The sequence below is a fragment of the Phocoena phocoena genome, chromosome 4, assembly GCF_963924675.1.
Source record: "Phocoena phocoena chromosome 4, mPhoPho1.1, whole genome shotgun sequence".
Taxonomy (NCBI): domain Eukaryota; kingdom Metazoa; phylum Chordata; class Mammalia; order Artiodactyla; family Phocoenidae; genus Phocoena; species Phocoena phocoena.
The window spans coordinates 144894684-144913038 of record NC_089222.1 but is presented as its reverse complement, the minus strand read 5'-3'; the positions used below and the strand labels follow the sequence as shown (position 1 = coordinate 144913038).

The window sequence follows — 18355 nt, the reverse complement described above, 5'->3', positions numbered from 1 at the left end:
ACAGGGAGAGGGGCACAGTGAGGCGCGCCGGGTCACGTCTCCACCCGCCGGCACGGAGACCCAGGCTGCTGCGCCCCCAGGGCTGGTGAGGGTGCAGGGCCGGCTCGAGCAGAGGCTCCGGGCCACATGGGTACCGAGGCAGAGGGGCGGCGGTGTCCAAGCGCGGACGCCCCCACATACCCTTGCGCTGGAAGGTGGGTGCCCAGGGTGCTCTGTCCTGGGGAAGAGCCGAGCGGACAGCAGGCTGAAACTGGGGCCGTGAGAGTCCCGGAGCCAGGGTGCACCCCCCGCCCGCCTGCCCGCAGGCTCCAGGCGGCAGCAGCCCAGGCTCCAAAGTGGGGGCGGGGGGGGGTGCGGCGGGAGGCGGGCGCAGGCGGGGGCGGGGCAGGGACGCGGCTTCAGAAGCCTGTTTCGATGCTGAGGGTGCGGCGGGTGACGTGCTCCAGCTCCCCGGACACGTAGTCGGCCATGCTGATGCGGTAGTGCGCCAGCATCTTCAGCATGAGTCGCAGGTTCAGCCACCACTGCTCCAGGGGCATGCGGTGCCTGCGGCGGGGCCGGACAGGGTCAGGGGCGGGGGCGGGGCCTGAGGCGGGGCGGGGCCAGGGCCAGGGGGCGGGGCAGGCGCTGCCAGCGGCGGGGCGGGGCAGCTCCCGGGCCGCCGCCCCAACCTGGGCCCCGCACGCCCCCTCGGGACACCTGGACCTCGGGACCCGGGACATGTGGAGGCTAGCTCCGGCCCCTGCGCTTCAGAGGTGCCGGGGCCCGCCCCCAGGACGGGTCGGCAGACCGCGAGCGCCCGCAGACCCGACCGTGGCTGACCCCACCCTCAACTCTGCCCCGTCGGGAGGAACAGGGACCCGGGGTCAGCCCTGGGCGTGGGGACCGGGCGGCCCTGTGGGACCAGGGGTCCAGGCAGGTCGGGGCCCGGCGGTCCAACCCTCTCTTCGGAGGGACTCACTCAAAGTCGGTGTCCTTCTTGAGCTCGGTGACGGGGCTGAAGGCCACCGCCTTCTTCTGCAGGCCGATCACGCAAGCCGAGTCGGGGGCGTTGGCGAAGACCCGCCCTGTGGACACAGGCACGTGCCGGCAGCCCCACACCCAGGGCCCTCGGCGGGGACAGGTCTTACTAGCCACCACCTCCCTCACGCACCCTTGCGGTAGACTGCCCGCAGCTTCTCCGACATCCAGAGTATAGCCTTCACCCCCAGCTTGGTGCCGTAGTTCCGGTCGAAGGGGGTGGGAGCCCCGCCCTGGAAACACAGTGGGTGAGGCCAGGTGCTGGCCCTCAGGGAGGAGCTGGGCCTCAGGCAGCCGAGCCCTGGCCCGAGCCCAGCAACCAGGCCCTGCCGTGACCTCAGGTGAGCCCTCCCGGGCTGACACCCCGTCCCCTCGACCTGCAGCATCCGGCCCCTTTCTCCATCCCACCTCTAAAACCCCCTAAAAGCCACCTCCAGAGGCCGGGCAGTGGGCTGCCTACTCATTGACTGGGGGGCCTCCGTGGGCCCCTGCATCCGGCAGGCAGCTCCCACCACCAGTGAGCAAAGACCCCGGGGAGAAGGGAGCCCTAGGGGTGCACACGGCCCTCAGTCTGCTTGGAACCCACGGCGCAGGGCTTCCTGCAGGGCCTCCAGGGGGCCAGAAGGGGAGGGGCTTGTCAGGGTGGAGGTGGCTCCCGGCCCCGCCCCTTCCTCAGGGGTGTGAGGACGAAGGGGCACCTACAGCCAGATGCCCCATGAGGAGGGGCACAGAGAGGGGTCCTCATCCTGCCACGGCTTCCTGGGACCTGTCGGCCCGGGCACAGTTGGGGGCCGGGGGCCAGGGAGCAGCCTTCCATGGAATCTGTGCTCCCCCACCCCGTACCTGCTGCAGGTGGCCCAGGACGTTAGTCCTGCAGTCGAAAATGCCCTTCCCCTCGGAGGAGTACAGGTTGTACAGAAACTCCGTGGTGTAGTATTCGTGGCACTTCTCGTTTCTGGGAAGAAGAAGGGGTGGGGGCGGCAGGGGAGGCCTGAGCCTCGCCTGGATGCTGAGCCCCTCCGGGCCGGGCCACAGGCTCTCAGGAAAGCCCGACCCCACCTACTCCTTCCTAAGCCCCCCAGCCTTGCTCCACCCAGCTGGACCCTGCGGGCTCGCCGGCAGCCTCACCGGAGCACCAGGCCCCTCTGGATGTCCGTCTTCATCTTCTCGGTCATGTGCTCCACGTTGGCCTGTGGGGTGAAGACCTGGGTTGAGTGGAGCGGGGGCAGCAGCCTGCACCGCACACCCCTTCCCACAGCCTGAGGCTGTCTGGGAGGGCCTATTCTGGACTAGCCAACAGGTGCGGCTGAGAAGACCCAGATCAGCCTGGGGGCCGGCGCGGGGCGGGCACCAGGTTGCAGTTGCTGGAGGGCTGTGTGGGTGGTGCAGGTGTGGGCCTGTGGCTGGACTGTGAAGCTGTGGGGGGAGGGCCGGGGGCGGCCACGGAGGCCACAGGGCGGCAGGGGCACTGCCCGGGATCGGGGACGGGGTGCAGAGGGTCACGGGCTGTGTCCCCTCGAAGGCAGCGAGCCCCCAGCCTGCTGGGCTGTGGCTGCTTGGCAGGGGCCCCGTCTCCTCTGCAGGCCTGCTCCGCTGTGTCTCAGGAGGGGCCCCTTCAGCCTGGCCGGGAGAAAGGTAGGGGCTCGGCTCACCTTTAAGTCCTGGATGTTGAAGGGGTCCTCGAAGACGTAGGCGGCATCGGCCCCCACAGCGATGCCGGTCACGGTGGCCAGGTAGCCACAGTAGCCCCCCATGGTCTCCACGATGAACACACGGCGCTTGGTCCCCGAGGCCGACTGCTTGATGCGGTCACAGCTCTGAGGGCCAGGGTGCGGGTCAGAGCCCTCCCCTCGGACCACGGGGACCCACGACGTTGCAGGGACCCGGGTCTCTCTCCCAATGCGGCTGGGACAGCCCTTGCCCCACATGCCCAGGGCACTGGCAGCCCTCAGCACACGCCCTCCACGCAGCCACACGGAACTGGGTCCTCAGCCCGGGCGTTGGTGCCCCCAGGACAAGGTGGGCGTCACTAGCGTCTAGTGGGTAGGGGCCAGGGACGCTCTAGGAGGCTCTCCCTGACCTTGGACCAGGGACACACTGGGCCTTAATCTGCTCATCTGCCAACGGGGGAAGACACTCTGCCACGGCAGGGTCTTCGTAAACAGGGGCCCTGAGGACACGTGAAGTAAGTGCTCTGCAGACGCTAGTGATAACACGACAAGTGACGACGATCCTAACTGAACAGTTCAACGAAGTCCAAGCATTAAATAAAGAACTGAGGAGAGAGAGATCAAACAGATATGTAGGTTACTCGCGTCTGAACTATGAGGATAGACCCCAGATAACAGATGAAGAGCAAAGTGGAGGAAACGGCTGCAACGTTTGGCAAAGGGTCGATAGCCTACATATGTAAAGAACGTTTACAAATAAAAAAGAAAACATGCCCAGAGAAAAATAGGCAAATGATGGAAAAAGAAAATTTCAAAAAAAAACCCTGACAAATGGGCAATAAACATATAGGAAAATATTCAACCAGAAATCAGAGCTGCAAATGAAAACCGAACCCTGTCCTCCCTCATCTGATAAGGGGCAGGGGCACCAGAAGATTCAGAGGGGCCGTGGGCGACCCACAGCCAGTTCAGATAGGAGATAAATTCAAAGAAAACCCCTGAGGATCATGGGACTCTGGGTCAGGAGATGGGGGTGGGGTGGGATCTCCTTTAGCCTCTTGTTTCACTTGTATTTTCTCCTCCATCTAAAAACACGCAGCACTTGATTGAGCAACACGCCCCCTTCCAGCTTCAGATCCCCCCAAAACGGAGATAATGAACCCCTGGGGAAGCTGGGCTCATGTGGGGTCACGGTCAAAGGTGGGAAAGGTCTAGAGAGTGGGGACAGCGGTGGGGATGCCCCCAGAGAGCCCCTGGTGGCGCCAGCCTGCTGGGACCCCTCCAGAAACCGGGCTCCCACCTCCCACCCTCCCATGTCCCAGCTGGGTTTCCCCCAGAGCCACGTGTGGCTGCTTCACCGGACAGAACCGTGGCCCGACGTCCACACCAGTACAGTAGCTCAGTTAGGTCAGCGGCAGCCTTGACCACCGTCACCATCACACCCTGGTGACCCCAGACTCACAACCTCCCTGCCATCCTTGAGACCTCGGGGGCAGCCAGGTCCTGCCCACTCCCCATGCAGGCCGCCAGCCTCGGTGGGGGCCCCGCACCCCATCCCACTCCACCCCTCGGCAGCGCCTCTGGGCGCTCTCCCCTCCCAGGCGCCCCGTCCGCCCGCTGCCGGCCTAAGTGGGGGCAGCGGCCCCAGGCCCCACCTCCATGGCGGCGTTGACGGCGGTGTCCGAGCCCAGGCTGAAGTCGGTGCCCGGCACGTTGTTGCTGATGGTGGCGGGGATGACACACATGACAATGCATAGCTCCTCGTAGCGCTCGCGGGCCTCCACCAGCTGCAGCACCCCCTCGTAGGCCTGCAGGAATCGGGGGCGGGGGCTCAAGGCCGGCCCCGGAGAGGCCGGGCTGCCGGACGAGGCAGGAGGAGGGGCCCCTGGGTCCTGCTCCCGGCTGTGTGCCTGGCAATGGGCCTCTGGGCCCACCTGCCACACCCCAGGACCAAGACCAGGCGGGCCCCATCCTGGAGCCGCCTTCACTGGGAAAACTGGACTCCAAGGAGGACAGGAAGGAGGCCCGCCCACCCTGCCTTGACCCCAGCCCACTCCATGCAGTCTGCGGGGGCTTGGGCTCCTTCAGGAAAGGGCAAGAGTGGGTATCTGTCATTTACGGGGGCTGACCAAGCCCCAGCATCACACCGACGTGCCCCCCACCACCCAGAACTCCGCCGAGAGACGCTCTGGACCACCGCCTCAGCAGCGGGAGGTTGAGGCCACTCGACCCTCCTGCCTGGGCCGTCCCACCCCCACTGTCCCTCCTCTGCCGTCAGAGCTGTCCCTGCCCCTCCCCCTCCTTCTCCTCCCCCCTCCCCCCTCCCGCCCCCCTCCCCCTCCTCCCCAGCCCCGCCACACTCACCCTGGTGGCCCCATCAGTCCAGCTGGCTCAAGGTAACCTGCACATGGGGCTTCCGGAAGGGCCACCTCGGCGGCCCACACCCTGGGGTCTCCTCCACCCCCGCTTGCTCCCCGGCAGCTGCCCCCTCACCTCGAAGCCTCCGATGACCAGCAGGGCGTGGATGTTGTGAATGCGGACGTTTTCCACAATTTTCTCCATGTAGCCCTTGGGCAGCGTCCTGCAGTGGGAGATAAATCAGATGGACGTGCTGCATCTGTACAGAACGCTGGGCTGGGAGGACCCACGTCCACACCGTGGCTGAGCTCGGGAGAAGGCAGGCCTGGGGCGTGGCGGTGGGATTCCCGATTAGAGGTGGGAGCAAAGGTGAGGCACCTGGGGGCGGCGGGGCACCCATTCAATGCCCTTGCTGGGCACTGGCCACTGCCCTCCCGACAACCTGGCTGTGAGCCTCACTTCCCGCCTGAGGGAATCCCTTCTGTAGGTGTGGAGCGGCCCGAGCAGCCTTCCTCTACACAGGTGACTTCAAGTGAGCTCTCGGCCAGGAAGCCCCAGGCAGGAGGGTCTGTGTCCCGCTCTGGACAGGCCACCAGCCAGAGGAGACCTAGCCCGGGGCCACAGGGCTGGTTTCCCTTGCATCCCACCCCCCTGCTGCCCTCGGTAGCCAGGTGCTCACCTCTTGGTCCCCAGCATGGAGCCACCGCGCCCCAGCCAGCCAGCCACATCATGCCAGCCCACTTCTTGCACCTGCAGGGGGGAGGCATGGCTTCAGGGGGGGCAGGCCCTCCTCAGGTGATGGACCTGTCCTCGGGGAGCGCACGTCCTCGGGGGAGGGGGGACAGAGGCCGTGCCTGGCACTGACCGTCCTACCACAGGTCAGAGCGGGGTCTCGGGGCCTGGGCCGGGCTAAAGTGGACCCAGGTGCTCCACCCCAAGGAGAGGACCTGGCCTGGCCCTTATACCCACATGGCGAGCCCGCTGGTCCTTGTTTGCTCATAAGCAAGCCGGGGACACGTCCTAAACTGACCAAAGACACACAGGCCCACCACCGCAGGCCCCGTCCCCCGCCCGGCCTCAGGCACGGCTACACCTACCTGCCCCTTGGCCAGGCCTTCAAAGCCGTCGTGCACGACGTACACCGTGTGGCCCTGGGAGATGCCGGTACGCACCGCCGAGCGCACGGCCGCGTTCATGCCAGCCGCTGGGGCCCCCACGTTCAGGACGGCCAGGGAGAAGCTGGTCTTCAGAGAAGGTGGGGAGACAAGAGCATGAGCCCCGGGTCGGGGCGGGGGACCACCGACCCGGACAGAAGTCAGCAGAGAGCCGCTTCCGGAGAAGAGGCCCCAGTCCTCGTGGCAGCCTGGACACGGTCCAGAGATGGGACTCCCCCGGGCATGACAAAGGCCTGTCCTCCTGACACCGCAAGGCTCTGCCCGAGACCACATGAGCTACGGTGCAGGCCCCGCTCGCTACCGCAAAGTCCTCAGCCGAAGGTAGGAGCGGGACTCGGGCCGCTGTCGGCCAAGCGCGGCTCATGGGGCAGCAGTGGCTCAGGCCAGAGTCAGCGCCTGCCTGGAGGCCCTGGGCAACCACTCTACGCTCAGGGCTCAGGGCAGAAGCACCCCAGAAAGTCCCTGGCGAGCAGCACGGGTGCGTGGCGGGAAGGGGGCCACCGCAGCCGCGGTAAGAAGGTGCAAAGAAGCAGACGATGCTCTTTCAATCCTAGGGTTGCTGGAACCTGATAGAACCAACACGTCATCACCTCAACCCGGAATCAATGTAAGACATTTTGCTATCGGGCACTTCCACAGCCGTTTCCCTCGCTGCTCCGCAGAACCTGCGCCCGCGTGGCATGCAGGGACACCTCACTAGGACAGCCATGTTGCCAGCACTCCGCAGCCGCGCGTGGCCACCGGCTCTGCTGGGCAGCCTGGCTCTAGTGGGTCCCGGTAATACGAGCCTGACGCGCCCGAGGTGGTCATGCCCCAGGCGGTTCTGGAAGGGGATGTGGGGACCACCCTGCCTTGCCAGCCCTGACCAGCTCCCAGGATGAACGGGGGGCCAGGACCCCACCGTCCAAGACTGTCTCGGTGGGACCCTTTCCTTGCCCTTGTGGTTTCAGAAACGAAGCCTGCTGTCATCTTTATTTTGAAGAGAGTCCATTTCCTGAGGGTTTTACCTATTTTGGAATGTGTCATAACACTGTATATCCCTCGTCTCCTGAGTTAAACCTCCTCTCCTGACTTAAAGTCCTCTAAGCAACAGGCCAGCGTAATCCCCAGGCCTGTCTGGGAGCTGCTGGTCAAGCAGAGGCCAGGTCTGGTCCTCTCAGCTCACAGCTCAGACCCCAGACAGGAGGGCGGGTCCTGGCTCAGTGGGGCCAGCTCCCCGCTCCCTGGGCGGGGTGGCAGGGCAGGCGGGAGGAGGCCGAGGGCACAGCCAGGTGTGGGCTCTGCGGCTCGCCCCTCACCTTCTCCTTGGAGATCTTCTGGTGCGCAAGCAGCTTGTAAATGTTCCAGTTGTTCTCAAAGCTCCTGGAAAGAAAGCGGGTCATGCGTGGCACAGCTCACAGCCAAATAGCTCAGCACAGCACGGCGTCAGCAGCACAGCCTCAAAGGAGCTGGACACGGGTGCGGCCCACCTCCCCACTCTTGTCGCCACGGACCCTGGCTGGGTGCCATCGCCGGGCGGCAGAGGCCCCCATGGACAGGCGATCCCAAGGCCCCTCTCTGCAAAGCGAGCGCCTGCTTTCAGCCTGCGTGGTCTCGGCAGCTCCGCAGCGGGGCAGGAAGCGTGGCCACGGGAACCACAGGAAGCAGACCTGCAGGGCCAGTTGACCCGGCCCCCCCGGGCCTGCCTCGCTGCTGCTTTCTGTAGTTCCCCCCTCCCCCTTCCCAGGTGCCCTCCCTGTGCTGTGTCCCCCCCATCCCCCCAGCGCCCTGCAGGCCCCGCCAGCCCCGGAGGGCACATCCACACAGCCTGCCTACTTCTCCGACACTGTCGGGCCCTGTCCCTCCCACATGATGCATGCCCTAGGAGGAGGGTCTCAGAGCGCCACCTCTGCAGGTGGGCACGCCCCGTGTCGGGGGGTGGCCGTGTGCGAGCCACTCGGAGTCTGCTGTGGCCCCACTGAGCAGACAGCTGCCCAACACCAGGCCCTCCAGGCCCTCACCTGCCTCGGAGCTGGATGGCCTCTTCAAACCTCTTCTCATCCATGGCCTTCTGCACCTCCTTGGTCTTAAAGAAAACAAGATGCACAGGCTGGAGGTGGAGGCCTGGCACATGCGTCTGAGCCCAACGCGGGGGGCCTGTCCCAGACCCGCCGGGCAGCTGTCACTGCCGGAATCGAGAGGGCTGAGGGGCGAGGGGACCCCACCTGGTCTGCCAGGTCTTTGCCTCCCTGGAAGGGGCACACGGGCCTCGCTCCCCCTCAGCCCTGGGAAGGGGGTGGGGGGCAGCTGGGGCCTAGGAACGAAGGGTGAGGCTGCTCTGGCCCCCAGACCCACCACCCACTGGCGACCAGCCTGCCCGAAAGCGGGGCCCAGGGGAGGTCGCCGCAGAAGGATCTTCCAGGAGGAGCGCCAGGGAGGCCCCCCTCCCGCGCCAGCCCACCTCCCCTGGGCAGGCCTCGCTCTGCCCCCAGCTGCAGGGCCCCCCAAACCTACCGAGCCCCGTACCCCAGTGTCCCGACAGCCAGCCTCTCTCTGCTCCCCACTCCCCGCTCCCGTGGTCCCTGCTCCCACCACGTGAGACGTCCCGGGGGCTCTGGCCACCCACTCCCCCTCCCCCTCCCATCCTAGCCCCAGGGCCCCACCCTGCCCAGTTTGCAAAGCCAGTCTGTCCCACTGGCTCTGGGAAGCTAAGTGTCCTGGGCTCCCCCCAGCTACCCCCACAGGCCCCCCATGGGCTCCCCAGCTCCCTGCAGCTCCCACACCTGTCTCGGGCTTGTCTTACCTTGGGGGCACCTTGGGGATGTGCTCACACCTCCCTCCCCCACCTGGAGGACTGCAGGCCTCGGATACCCTGAGGCCCGCTGGGGGGCGCAGCAACACACTCGGAAGGGGGGCCACAACAGAAGGCGCGATGCACCTGCCGCTGGCTCCATGTAATACGCGCGGAGCAGCAGCCGGGCGCCCAGGGGGACAGGGGCGGGGGGCTTGCAGCCGGCCTGCTGGCTGGGCCCTGAGGGGCCTGGAAGGACAGGCAGCGCCGGGGCTGTGGTGGGGAGGGGGCAGGAGAGCCCCAAGCACCTCCCTGGGAAGCCCCCGTGCCGGCGCCCAGGCAGGCGGGTGCTCACCATCTGCACGCACTCCATGAGGGGCAGCCGCACGGACTGGTTCCCGGAGAGGCTGACCACGCAGGCCGGCGTGTCGGGCGTGGCCTCCAGCAGGGCCATCACCGCCTCCATGCCCATCTTGCTGCTCTGAGCGGAGAGAGGGGCAGGCAGGGCTCAGGCAGGCGCAGCCGGCACGGAGCCGGCCCCACGCCACGCACACCCTCGGCTCTCAGAGCCACACGCACACGCACACACTAGAAGCTTCTGGAGTAAGCGACGCTGTTTATTCTAGAAATGATGACTTAGCATGACCACGTTTCACAGCAGCCCCCCAGCACCATTTCACCGGGTCTCAGCCGGCCCTGCTAGGAGGGCGTGGCCCCTGCACCCCGGAGTTGCAGTGGCAGGGCCGGGGCTGGACTGGGGTTTCCGGAGTTCTCTCCACTATGACGAGGTTTCTCTCTTGGGGCTCCTTTGTCACGGCTGTCCTGGTGTGTGTGCAAACTTGGGCATGGGCTGGCGGGCCGGACCAGCTAAAACTGGTCAGGTAAGGACCGCCCGCCATGGAGACAAATCACAAACAGGGGTCCTGCCACAGCCAACAGGAACAGACAGGCGCGCCAGAGACCAAGGCCCGCGGCTCAGCTCGGTGAGACTCTGGCGTCCCCCGCCTCCGCCGTGCCCCCAGACCGCGCCCCTGGCCTCCCACACTGGTCAGGTGGGTGTCGGGAGCAGCCCGGGAGAACGCTCCTGTGTCCCTCGGGAACCATGTGACGGCCGCTCTCCCGTAACCCACTGTGTGCAGGTGTCGCCCTGCAGGGCCTGGGCTCGGGGACCAGCAGTAAGCTGTGCCTCTGGAGCCCCTCTGCCGCCGACCCAGGCCTCCGGTGTCTCCACCATCTGCAAAAGCAGCAGGTGAGCCCATTCTCCTGCCACCAGGTGAGACCCCGGGCCCACGCTGGCACTCGACAGCCCCTGCTGTGCGCCAGGCCTGGTGGAGGGCCAGTGCTTGACCCCCCGTCCCGAGTGCACCCCTGGGGCCAGACCCCCTCTGAGGCCAGTGTCCCCACTGCTCTGTGTGGGATGGGGACGCACTGAGGCCTCCTGGGAGAGGTTCAGTCCAGCGGCTCCCCCAGGCCCACGCTGGCCACCTGGCCTCACCCAGCACGGTGGCCCAGGCACAGCTCCGGCCAGCCCTGCAGTCTCCAGCCCCCAGCCCCGGTGACCAGCGCCTCGCAGGTGGGCGCTTCACCACCTCGGGGCCTCCCTGGCCCTGGGCCCTGGCCCTGTGGGGCTGCAGCATGACTCCCACCCTGTAGAGGGTGGGGTGGGACCAGCGGTAATCAGGATTCGGCACCCAGGCCCCGGAGCTGGGCACCCAGGCCCTGGGCCAGACTGAGAACAACCAGACGTCGACCTGCCGCTCACCCCGCCCTCCTTTCCCAAGGTCCTGCCAAAGCCATCGCCAAGAGGGTGTGGCCCAGGCTGCCAGGCCGTGGTCTCACCCACAAGCACCAGCAGCAGTGAAAAAATGCTCACACACACCCACGCATGCACACCCAGCACCAGGGTGACGCCCCACCTACCAGGATGCGGTCGAACGCCGAGGGGGTCCCTCCCCTCTGCACGTGGCCCAGCACGGTCACACGTGTGTCGAAGCCCAGCCTCTGGACCACTAGCTGCTCGTGGGGACAGAGAGGGGGTTCCTGAGTTTGCCACTCTACCCCACTGTCCCACCGCCCTGTGGCCCCCAGCCCTCTCCCCTCCCCCTCCCACCCTGCCTCAGGGATTTCAGGGTGTCAGCTCCCCAGGGGCCCCACAGAGCCAGCCCAGGGTTCACGCCTATAGCCTGAGCGTGTGCACGTGTGCTCCTGTGTGTGTGGGTGTGTGTTTCCATGTGAGTGTGTGGGCGTGTGCTCCCACACGTGCTGGCTGCAGGAGCTCATCATGGTCTCCAGCCCCTGTGAGTCAGGCCTTGCCAGGAACTGTGGCAGGAAGCAGGGCGCACGGGGTCGGCGGAGGGGCTGGCTCCGGGCAGAACCTGGTTGGGAACTCAAGGACAGGGTGGGCGGCCAAAGTGAGGAGCATGGAGGCTCCCAGGGGCTGTGCCCCACTGGGGGACGGGGGCCCAGGGCCCTGGGCAGAACCCGGCAGATGGGTGCCGCTCACAGGGACGAAGGATTCCCCCCAAAGTTGTTCTGTTATGAATCTGGCGCTGGATGGGCAGTGGGCTCCCCTGTCAACGGGGGGCTGGCAGGGGCTGGACCCTGTCACTGGGACACTGTTGGGGGGCTGGACAGGGCTCCTAGGATGGGGGATGATCTGAATGAAGACTGGAAACCAGAGGGTTGGGGGTTCCCAGCAGGCGGGAGCCACACCTCAGCCTCAGAGGGGCCAGGGCTTCTCAGGGGTCCCGGCTGCACCCACCCCACATCTGGCAATCGTTAGGGACAAGAAAGCTCCCTCCAGGAGCTGGGGGTGGGGCCCCAGCAAGAGCATTTGGGGACTGGAGATAAAGGGGAGCCCCCTCCCCAAAGCCCCGCCCACCCCACGTGACCCAGGGGCCCCCACTCACGTCCTTCACGTAGCGGGATGAGATGGGCTTCCCGTTGCGGTCGATGGCGCCCTCGGCGATGATGATGATGTTGAGTCGGGACCCTCGGCTCCGAGTCTGGGTCAGAGACACGGCAGGGCTCAGCCGCCAGCCCGCAGACACCGCCCCAGACGCGGCCGTGAGCCGCGAGCCCTCCCCGGGGTCCACGCCGCGGGGCTCATGTGGGCGACGGGTGGACTGAGGTGGGTGAACCAGGACCCCGCTGCCCCTCCTGGGGGTAGAGACTGGGGGACTGGAGGATTCCTCCTCCCCCTCCCCCTCCCCAGACTGTGGGAAGATTTCCTCCATCAGCTGGTGATGGACGAATTAGCCTCACTTAACTGTTGCAAAGGCAAAGCTCTTTGGGGATTTGAAAGTACTTTTTGTTTATTTATTTCCTCAGCAAATGTTTGTGGGATTCACTCTGATCCACCAGCCTCAGATGTTTGCCCCACAGCACCCGGAGAGACTTAGAGAGAAAGATAGGGTCGGAGCAGCTCCTGCAAGACCCGGGTACAGAGGGGCAGGGGAGCCAGGAGCAGAGGGCTGCCTGGAGGAGGTGGGGGCGGTGCAGTGAAGGGAGACAGCCAGAAGAGCCCACACCTCCCTCAGCCTCACTCATTGCAGCCCAGGAGGTGGGCAGGGCAGAGGGTGACACCTGCACGTAACAGGTGGGGAAACTGAAGCTCAGGGAACCCCGGGGCGGGGTGGGGTGAGGGCCTTACACAGAGCAGCAAAGAACCAGGATATAAGGCCAGGCCTGAGGCCAGGCCACTTCCAGGAAGACCCAGCCCCAAGTTCTCAGCGAGTAGGCCAAGGCCGAGGTCAGCCAGAGACCATCACCACCAGAGCCCCCTCTACCCAGGTGAGGTCACAAGGCCACCCGGGGGTGCAAGGACTCCCCCCAAGGAGAGGACAGAGACCTCTGGCCAGCTTTGCTGCCAGGCTCAGCTCGGCCCTACCCTTGTCTTCACTGGGGAAGGTTCCAGAAGTCAGTCATGGCCCTCAGCCCCTCCTACTGCCCTGGGCAGGGGTACAAAACCCTGGGGTGTGAGTGGGAGGCGGGGAGAGCAGCCTCCGGCAGCGGACGGGAGTGATGCCACCGCCGCGGTCACATGGGGACAGGGACGTTCCAGAGCCAGCCTCGGGCCGCCCGCCTCTCCCTCAGGAAACACAGGGCCTGGCACTGACCTCCCAGGACAACAGAACAAACAAAAGGCCCGGCCCCGGGCAGCCTCCACACTCGTCCTGCCCTTGGGCCAGGATGCAGAGGACACTGGGGTTTGACACAGCCCGTTAGGGCCCCAGACTGGGCCCGAGTGTGAACTTGGGTGTACAGCCTCAGGGGCTCCCCTGCCTTGAATCCAGACCACAGCCCTCGAGTGCCCCCCGACCCCTGATCTGAAGGCGCCTCTCCCCCCGCGTCACAGCCCTCCCGTCCACCACTGGCCTAGGCAAGGGGCCAGCCTATCCTTGTTGGGGGGCCTCGGGGATGCCCAGGGCAGAGTATCTGCCTGTTCTGTGCCAGAGCCCCCCAGCTCCATCTTGAAGGGCCTGGAGAGCCGCGTTCCAGGCCCCCCGTCTCAGGCACCCCTGCTCATCTCTCCTGGATGAGGCCTCAGACCCCCATCTGCTCCTGCCTCCACAGCCTCTTCTGCTGCAGCCCCTGCCCCAGGTTCCCATCCACCCATCTTCACAAAGCCACCTCCCCTTGCCCAGGCTCAGCGGTCAGGGCCCGAGGGAGCCAGCTTGACCGTGTCCCCGCTCCTGCCCCCCGACCATGTCAGCACTGACCACGCAGAGCCGAGCCTGGGACAGTGGGGAGTGTGCCCCTCAGGCCCCTCTGCGGCAGCCCCTGCGTGTGTCCATGGGCGTTGGCGCCCTCGCGGGGGATACTTGCAGATGCTTGCTGAACCAGAGGGAAGTGAATCTGCCAAAGCTGGCCACGTGACCCCAGGGACACTCTCGTGGGGGACACGGGCCACGCAGCTCACGGCAGACACCCTGGGAGAAGACCCCCTGGCCCTCACCTCACCCAGCCGCTCACACATGAAGTTCTCCCAGCCGTCCTCGGGCGGCGCCTCAGGGATGAACAGCCAGTCGGCCCCCGAGGCCAGGGCGGACACCAGGGCCAGGTATCTGGAGGGGCAGGAGGGGGAGGGGCTGCAGTAGGTGGGCCCCGACCCGACACCACGGGCCCCGGTCCCTGGGTCACAGGGGAGGTACAGCTCTGAGAGCGGCACCCAGCCCCACAGTCAGGACTCCCCACACCCCGGCTCTCACACCCACAGTGTCAAGTGAGCACCTGCCACGTGCCCGGAGCCCTGGAGGCGCTGCACCCTGGTCCCACTGCCCCGAAGCCCCGGGCCCCCCGGCTGACCCAGGCAGCCCTCTCACCCGCAGTGCCGCCCCATCACCTCCAGCACGAAGGTCCTCTGGTGGCTGTGGACGTGGAAAGGGCAGATGGCATCAGTGCAAAGTCCCCGAGCGGAGCTGAGCCACGAAGCCTGGCCTCTCGTGCCACACCACCCACGGCCCCAGCGCCGCCAAGGGCGTGCCCAGGAGAGACAGAGGACGTGGGAGCAACAGACAGCCCTTGTCATTCCCAGGGCGGCCAAGGCCCTGGGCAAAGGGCCACCTCTGTCTCGGGCTCACGGCCAGCTTCACGCTGGTTTTCACTGATCTTTGCTCCTAAGGCTGAAGGCCATTCACCCTGCTGGGGCCTGGCCGTCACTAGCCAGCAGCCTGAGGAACCCCTGTGGGGGCACACCATTGCCCCAGGGCCAGAGGAGACCTGTCAGAGCCACTGCCCACCTAGGGCTCGGGACAACCTGGCAGGGTGGGGACCAGACCCCCAAGCCCCTCTGCTCACCCCGCTGTAAGTCTCCCCCAACACGGGGGCTGGGGGCAGCCAGTACAGGCTCCTAGGGATAGAATTACGCTGACATTGACCCTGCAGAAGGGCAGCCTCAGCCCCTCGCCGGGAGACGGGATCCCAAGCTTTCTTGCCTGGTGGTCTGGCTGGGCGGGGGGCTGCGGGCCTCACTCACCTCTGGGCGGTGGTAGTGATGGCGTCGATGACCTCCATGATGCGGTGCAGGGCCGAGTCCGTGCCGATGGTCATGTCGGTGCCGCAGAAGTCGTTGTCAATGGAACCCACCAGCCCGGCGATGCTCAGGTGCGAATAGGTCTGAGCCGTGCTCTGTGAGATCTTGCCTGGGAAGGAGGAGGCCAGCCCAGGTGCAGCCGCAGCAGCCCCACCCGGCCCCCTTGGCCACAACATGGGGCCCGGACCCCGATCCCCACCCCCTCCCCCTGCCCACCCGGCAGTGCAGCCTGGTCAGGTCCCCAGGTCCTGCAGCAGGGGTCCTGGGGCCGGGCGGCAGTGGCTGAACCACTGATTACAGACTTGTCACCCTCTGGGAGACGTCCAGGGGAGCCCTGGAGAGTGCACGCCTCACTTCCAGGTCCCCCACGAGCAGCACAGAACCAACGAAGCTCCAACAGGTCACTTTCCGACTGGTGACCCCCCAGGACTCTGTGTCTTATGTTACCAAATTTTAACTATCACACTTCTGCAAACTGTGACAAGTCCGTAACCCGCGTTGGGGAATGAATCACTCCCGGCGCAGGTGAGTCAGCCTGGGAGCTGCCATCCAGCACCAGGAGGACAGCCCTGCCTGGGGGCCCCTGACGTTGGGTCCCCACAGGCCTCACTACCAGCCAGACCCGGGCCTGTGGCTCCTGGAGCCACCGAGGGTCCGCCTGATCTCGGGCCAGGCCCCCACCCCCCGGCCAGCAGCCACGCAGCAGCTCGCTTCCTCTGGTCCTGCCTGTTCCCGGCCGCAGCTGCTCCACCGCCGACCCACCTTCGCTCACCAGCTCCGCCAGCAGGCGGCCCCACTCGCCGCGGAAGACGTTGGCGCCCGTGAGGCTGCCGTCCCCTCCGATGACGCACAGGTTGCTGATGCCGCGCTGGACCAGGTTGTAGGCGGCCGCCCGGCGCCCCTCCCGCGTGGTGAAGGCCTTGCAGCGGGCGCTGCCAATCACGGTGCCGCCCTGCACGGAGGAGGGGCAGCCTGGGCCAACGGGGCGCGCCAGAGGGACCCGGGTACTGGGCCGGGGCGGCCTGGGAGACCCCAAGGAACGGAGGGCCAAGTCCAGGGGCCCCTCAGAAGCCTGGGCAGGTGTCCGCCTCCCCCTGCCCCAACCCCCTGGACTTTCTCCTCATGTGTGCAAGGAGGAGACTGTCCACCGTCAGGCTCGGGGAGCTCGACAGGTAAGGGATGAGCAGCTCTGAGGTCTGTAAGGCGTGCACACACGCACACACGCCCGTACTCTGGCCCACAAGGCCGGGCACCAACGCAGGGACGTGCCTGGGCAGCTCATGCCGTCGTCCGCGTGGCCCCCCTCCCCTGCCACCGGCTCAGCCTCAGCCCAGGCTCCCCAGGCCCTGCCCACAGGCAGAACTGCCGGCCCCTGCGCTCGGCCAGCTGGTGGGGACAGTGTACTGCTCCCCAGACCACCGAGAGCACCGGGCTGGGCCCCGGGCCCCAGGCTTCACGGAAAACGCAAATCAGAGCTGGCCCTGGCCCAGCCCAGCCTCCCCCTGCGCCCCTCCCCGCTGCCCCCATGCTCTACGCTCCCCACCCGTCTCTACACACCTGCCCGCATCCTCACCTGCCCACCTTTCATTCAGCTTCACACCCCAGCTAACACTTGGCCTAAGGCTCCTTCCCAGGGTGGTCTCAGGACAGAGGCCACAGCCACCCTCAGACACAGGCCCAGAGCAGAGCAACGGCTGGATCCAGGCCTGAGGCGTGATGGCTGCCCTCCCTGGACCCCTGGGGTGGAGGACACGGCACCCAGGCTGCAGCCCCACCCATGACGGGGGTCAGGGAGCACCGCACCAGAGCAGAAGGACACAGGGTGGGGGGCTCTGATGAAGAACAGGGCTTGTCCGTGCCTCACTGGACCGTCGAGGGCTCAGCAAATGGGCCGCTCCCACGAGCGCCTGGAGCGCGCGGTCCCTTGGGGACGTCCACCCTGGGCAGGAGTGGGGGTGACACGGCAGGGTTGGCTGTGCCTGGATGACCCAGGGTCCAGGCCCGTCACCCACTGCTCCGCTGACCCATACATAGCGTGTGACGACGACAGGCCTCTTAAATAAGCAGGTATCAGCTGGTGGTCTAGGATACACAGGTGACAGGTGCCCCACAGCGGGCCCTGCTCTGTGGGAGGACTCGGGTCTCCCTACAGCGACCTGGTTCAAAGACTCCCGTTCCTAGGAACCCCTGGCCCCAGCGAGGCGCGAGGCACCCCACCCTCAGTAAGTAGGATGACGAAGGGGAAGGCGGGGGAGGCGCAGAGAGGCCGCTGAGGCCAAGCATGCTTCTTCCAGGGTGTCCTCCCCTCCCAGAGCCCGCAGCTGGAAGCTGAGACATTCCGGGGCCATCGCACCCCCAGGACTTCCCACTCCCGCATCTCCAAGGCGGTCGGACGCCAGTTAGCCGGGAGCCAAGCCCCTGAGGGATGGTGTGTACGCCTGCGTGCCTGTGTGTGTGTCTCTGTGTGTGTCTGATGTGTGCACCTGTGTATCCCTCTGTGTGTCCCTCTGTGTGCCTACGTGTCTTCTGTGTGTGTGTCTCTGTGTGTGTCTGAGGTGTGCACCTGTGTATCCCTCTGTGTGTCTGGTGTATGCACCTGTGTATCCCTCTGTGTGTCCCTCTGTGTGCCTGTGTGTCTCTATGTGTGTGTCTCTGTGTCCTCTGTGTGTCTGTGTGTTCTATGTGTCTCTGTGTCCTCTGTGTGTCCCTGTGTGTCTGTGCATGTGGTGTCTGCGCCTGCATATCCCTCCGTGCGTCCCTCCATGTGCCTGTGTGCATGTCCCCGGTGCACACGCGTGCTCATGGCGGGAAGGGCCGCGGGCCTCACCAGCTGGATGATGTTGGAGACGCTGAGCCAGTTGGCTGGCCTGATGTTCTCGCCCCCTTCCACGAGGCCCTCGTAGCCCTGAAAGTGAGGGGACAGGCGTGAGAAGGGCGCCCACAGCAGCAGGACACGTGGAACCTCGGCCAAAAGCCCATCTGGCAGGAAGTGGGCCCAGGGGTCCTGAGCACAGAGGCCCCTCCACCCCCCAGGGCCTTGGGGGACGAAGCCAGGGTCTGCTGGGGTCAGGGGTGTCAGGGGAGAGGCCGGGGTGCCCAGATGCCTCCCCGGGCACGATCTGTGGGGCCTGCAGGGTAGCGCGTTACAGACAGAGCACGACTAGCTCAGCAGCGCTCCTGTCGCAGGCAGCCCTGGGATGTATGCCCACGAGCCGCAGCTGGGTCACCGCGCCCGGGTCAGAACCAGATCCAGCCCAGCACCCAGCAGCCCCTCTGCCTTCCGGGACCCTCCCTGCCAGAGACACCCACTGCCCTGCCTCCCAAGGGT

At 66.3% G+C, this 18355-nt stretch overlaps 1 protein-coding gene across 3 annotated transcripts in view; it reads right to left on the bottom strand.

Moving 5' to 3' along the window:
• Positions 1-398: 398 nt before the first annotated feature.
• The window catches only part of PFKL (phosphofructokinase, liver type), a 34109-nt gene continuing 16152 nt past the window's right edge, over positions 399-18355 (bottom strand). Inside the window, exons 3-23 of one of the 3 annotated variants that reach the window (XM_065877058.1) lie at positions 17855-17932; positions 15790-15979; positions 14971-15136; positions 14318-14362; positions 13951-14059; positions 11903-11998; positions 10914-11006; positions 9349-9474; positions 8224-8288; positions 7522-7585; positions 7067-7074; positions 6146-6287; positions 5728-5798; positions 5184-5271; positions 4346-4498; positions 2673-2837; positions 2149-2210; positions 1864-1975; positions 1154-1253; positions 962-1067; positions 399-546 (exon numbers count right to left, since the gene is read on the bottom strand). In XM_065877058.1, coding sequence (XP_065733130.1) covers positions 399-546; positions 962-1067; positions 1154-1253; positions 1864-1975; positions 2149-2210; positions 2673-2837; positions 4346-4498; positions 5184-5271; positions 5728-5798; positions 6146-6287; positions 7067-7074; positions 7522-7585; positions 8224-8288; positions 9349-9474; positions 10914-11006; positions 11903-11998; positions 13951-14059; positions 14318-14362; positions 14971-15136; positions 15790-15979; positions 17855-17932 — 2187 coding nt within the window. Of the gene's footprint in view, positions 547-961; positions 1068-1153; positions 1254-1863; positions 1976-2148; positions 2211-2672; positions 2838-4345; positions 4499-5183; positions 5272-5727; positions 5799-6145; positions 6315-7066; positions 7075-7521; positions 7586-8223; positions 8289-9348; positions 9475-10913; positions 11007-11902; positions 11999-13950; positions 14060-14317; positions 14363-14970; positions 15137-15789; positions 15980-17854; positions 17933-18355 lie in introns of all 3 variants that reach the window. The other 2 variants (XM_065877056.1, XM_065877059.1) reach the window with 2 other exon arrangements.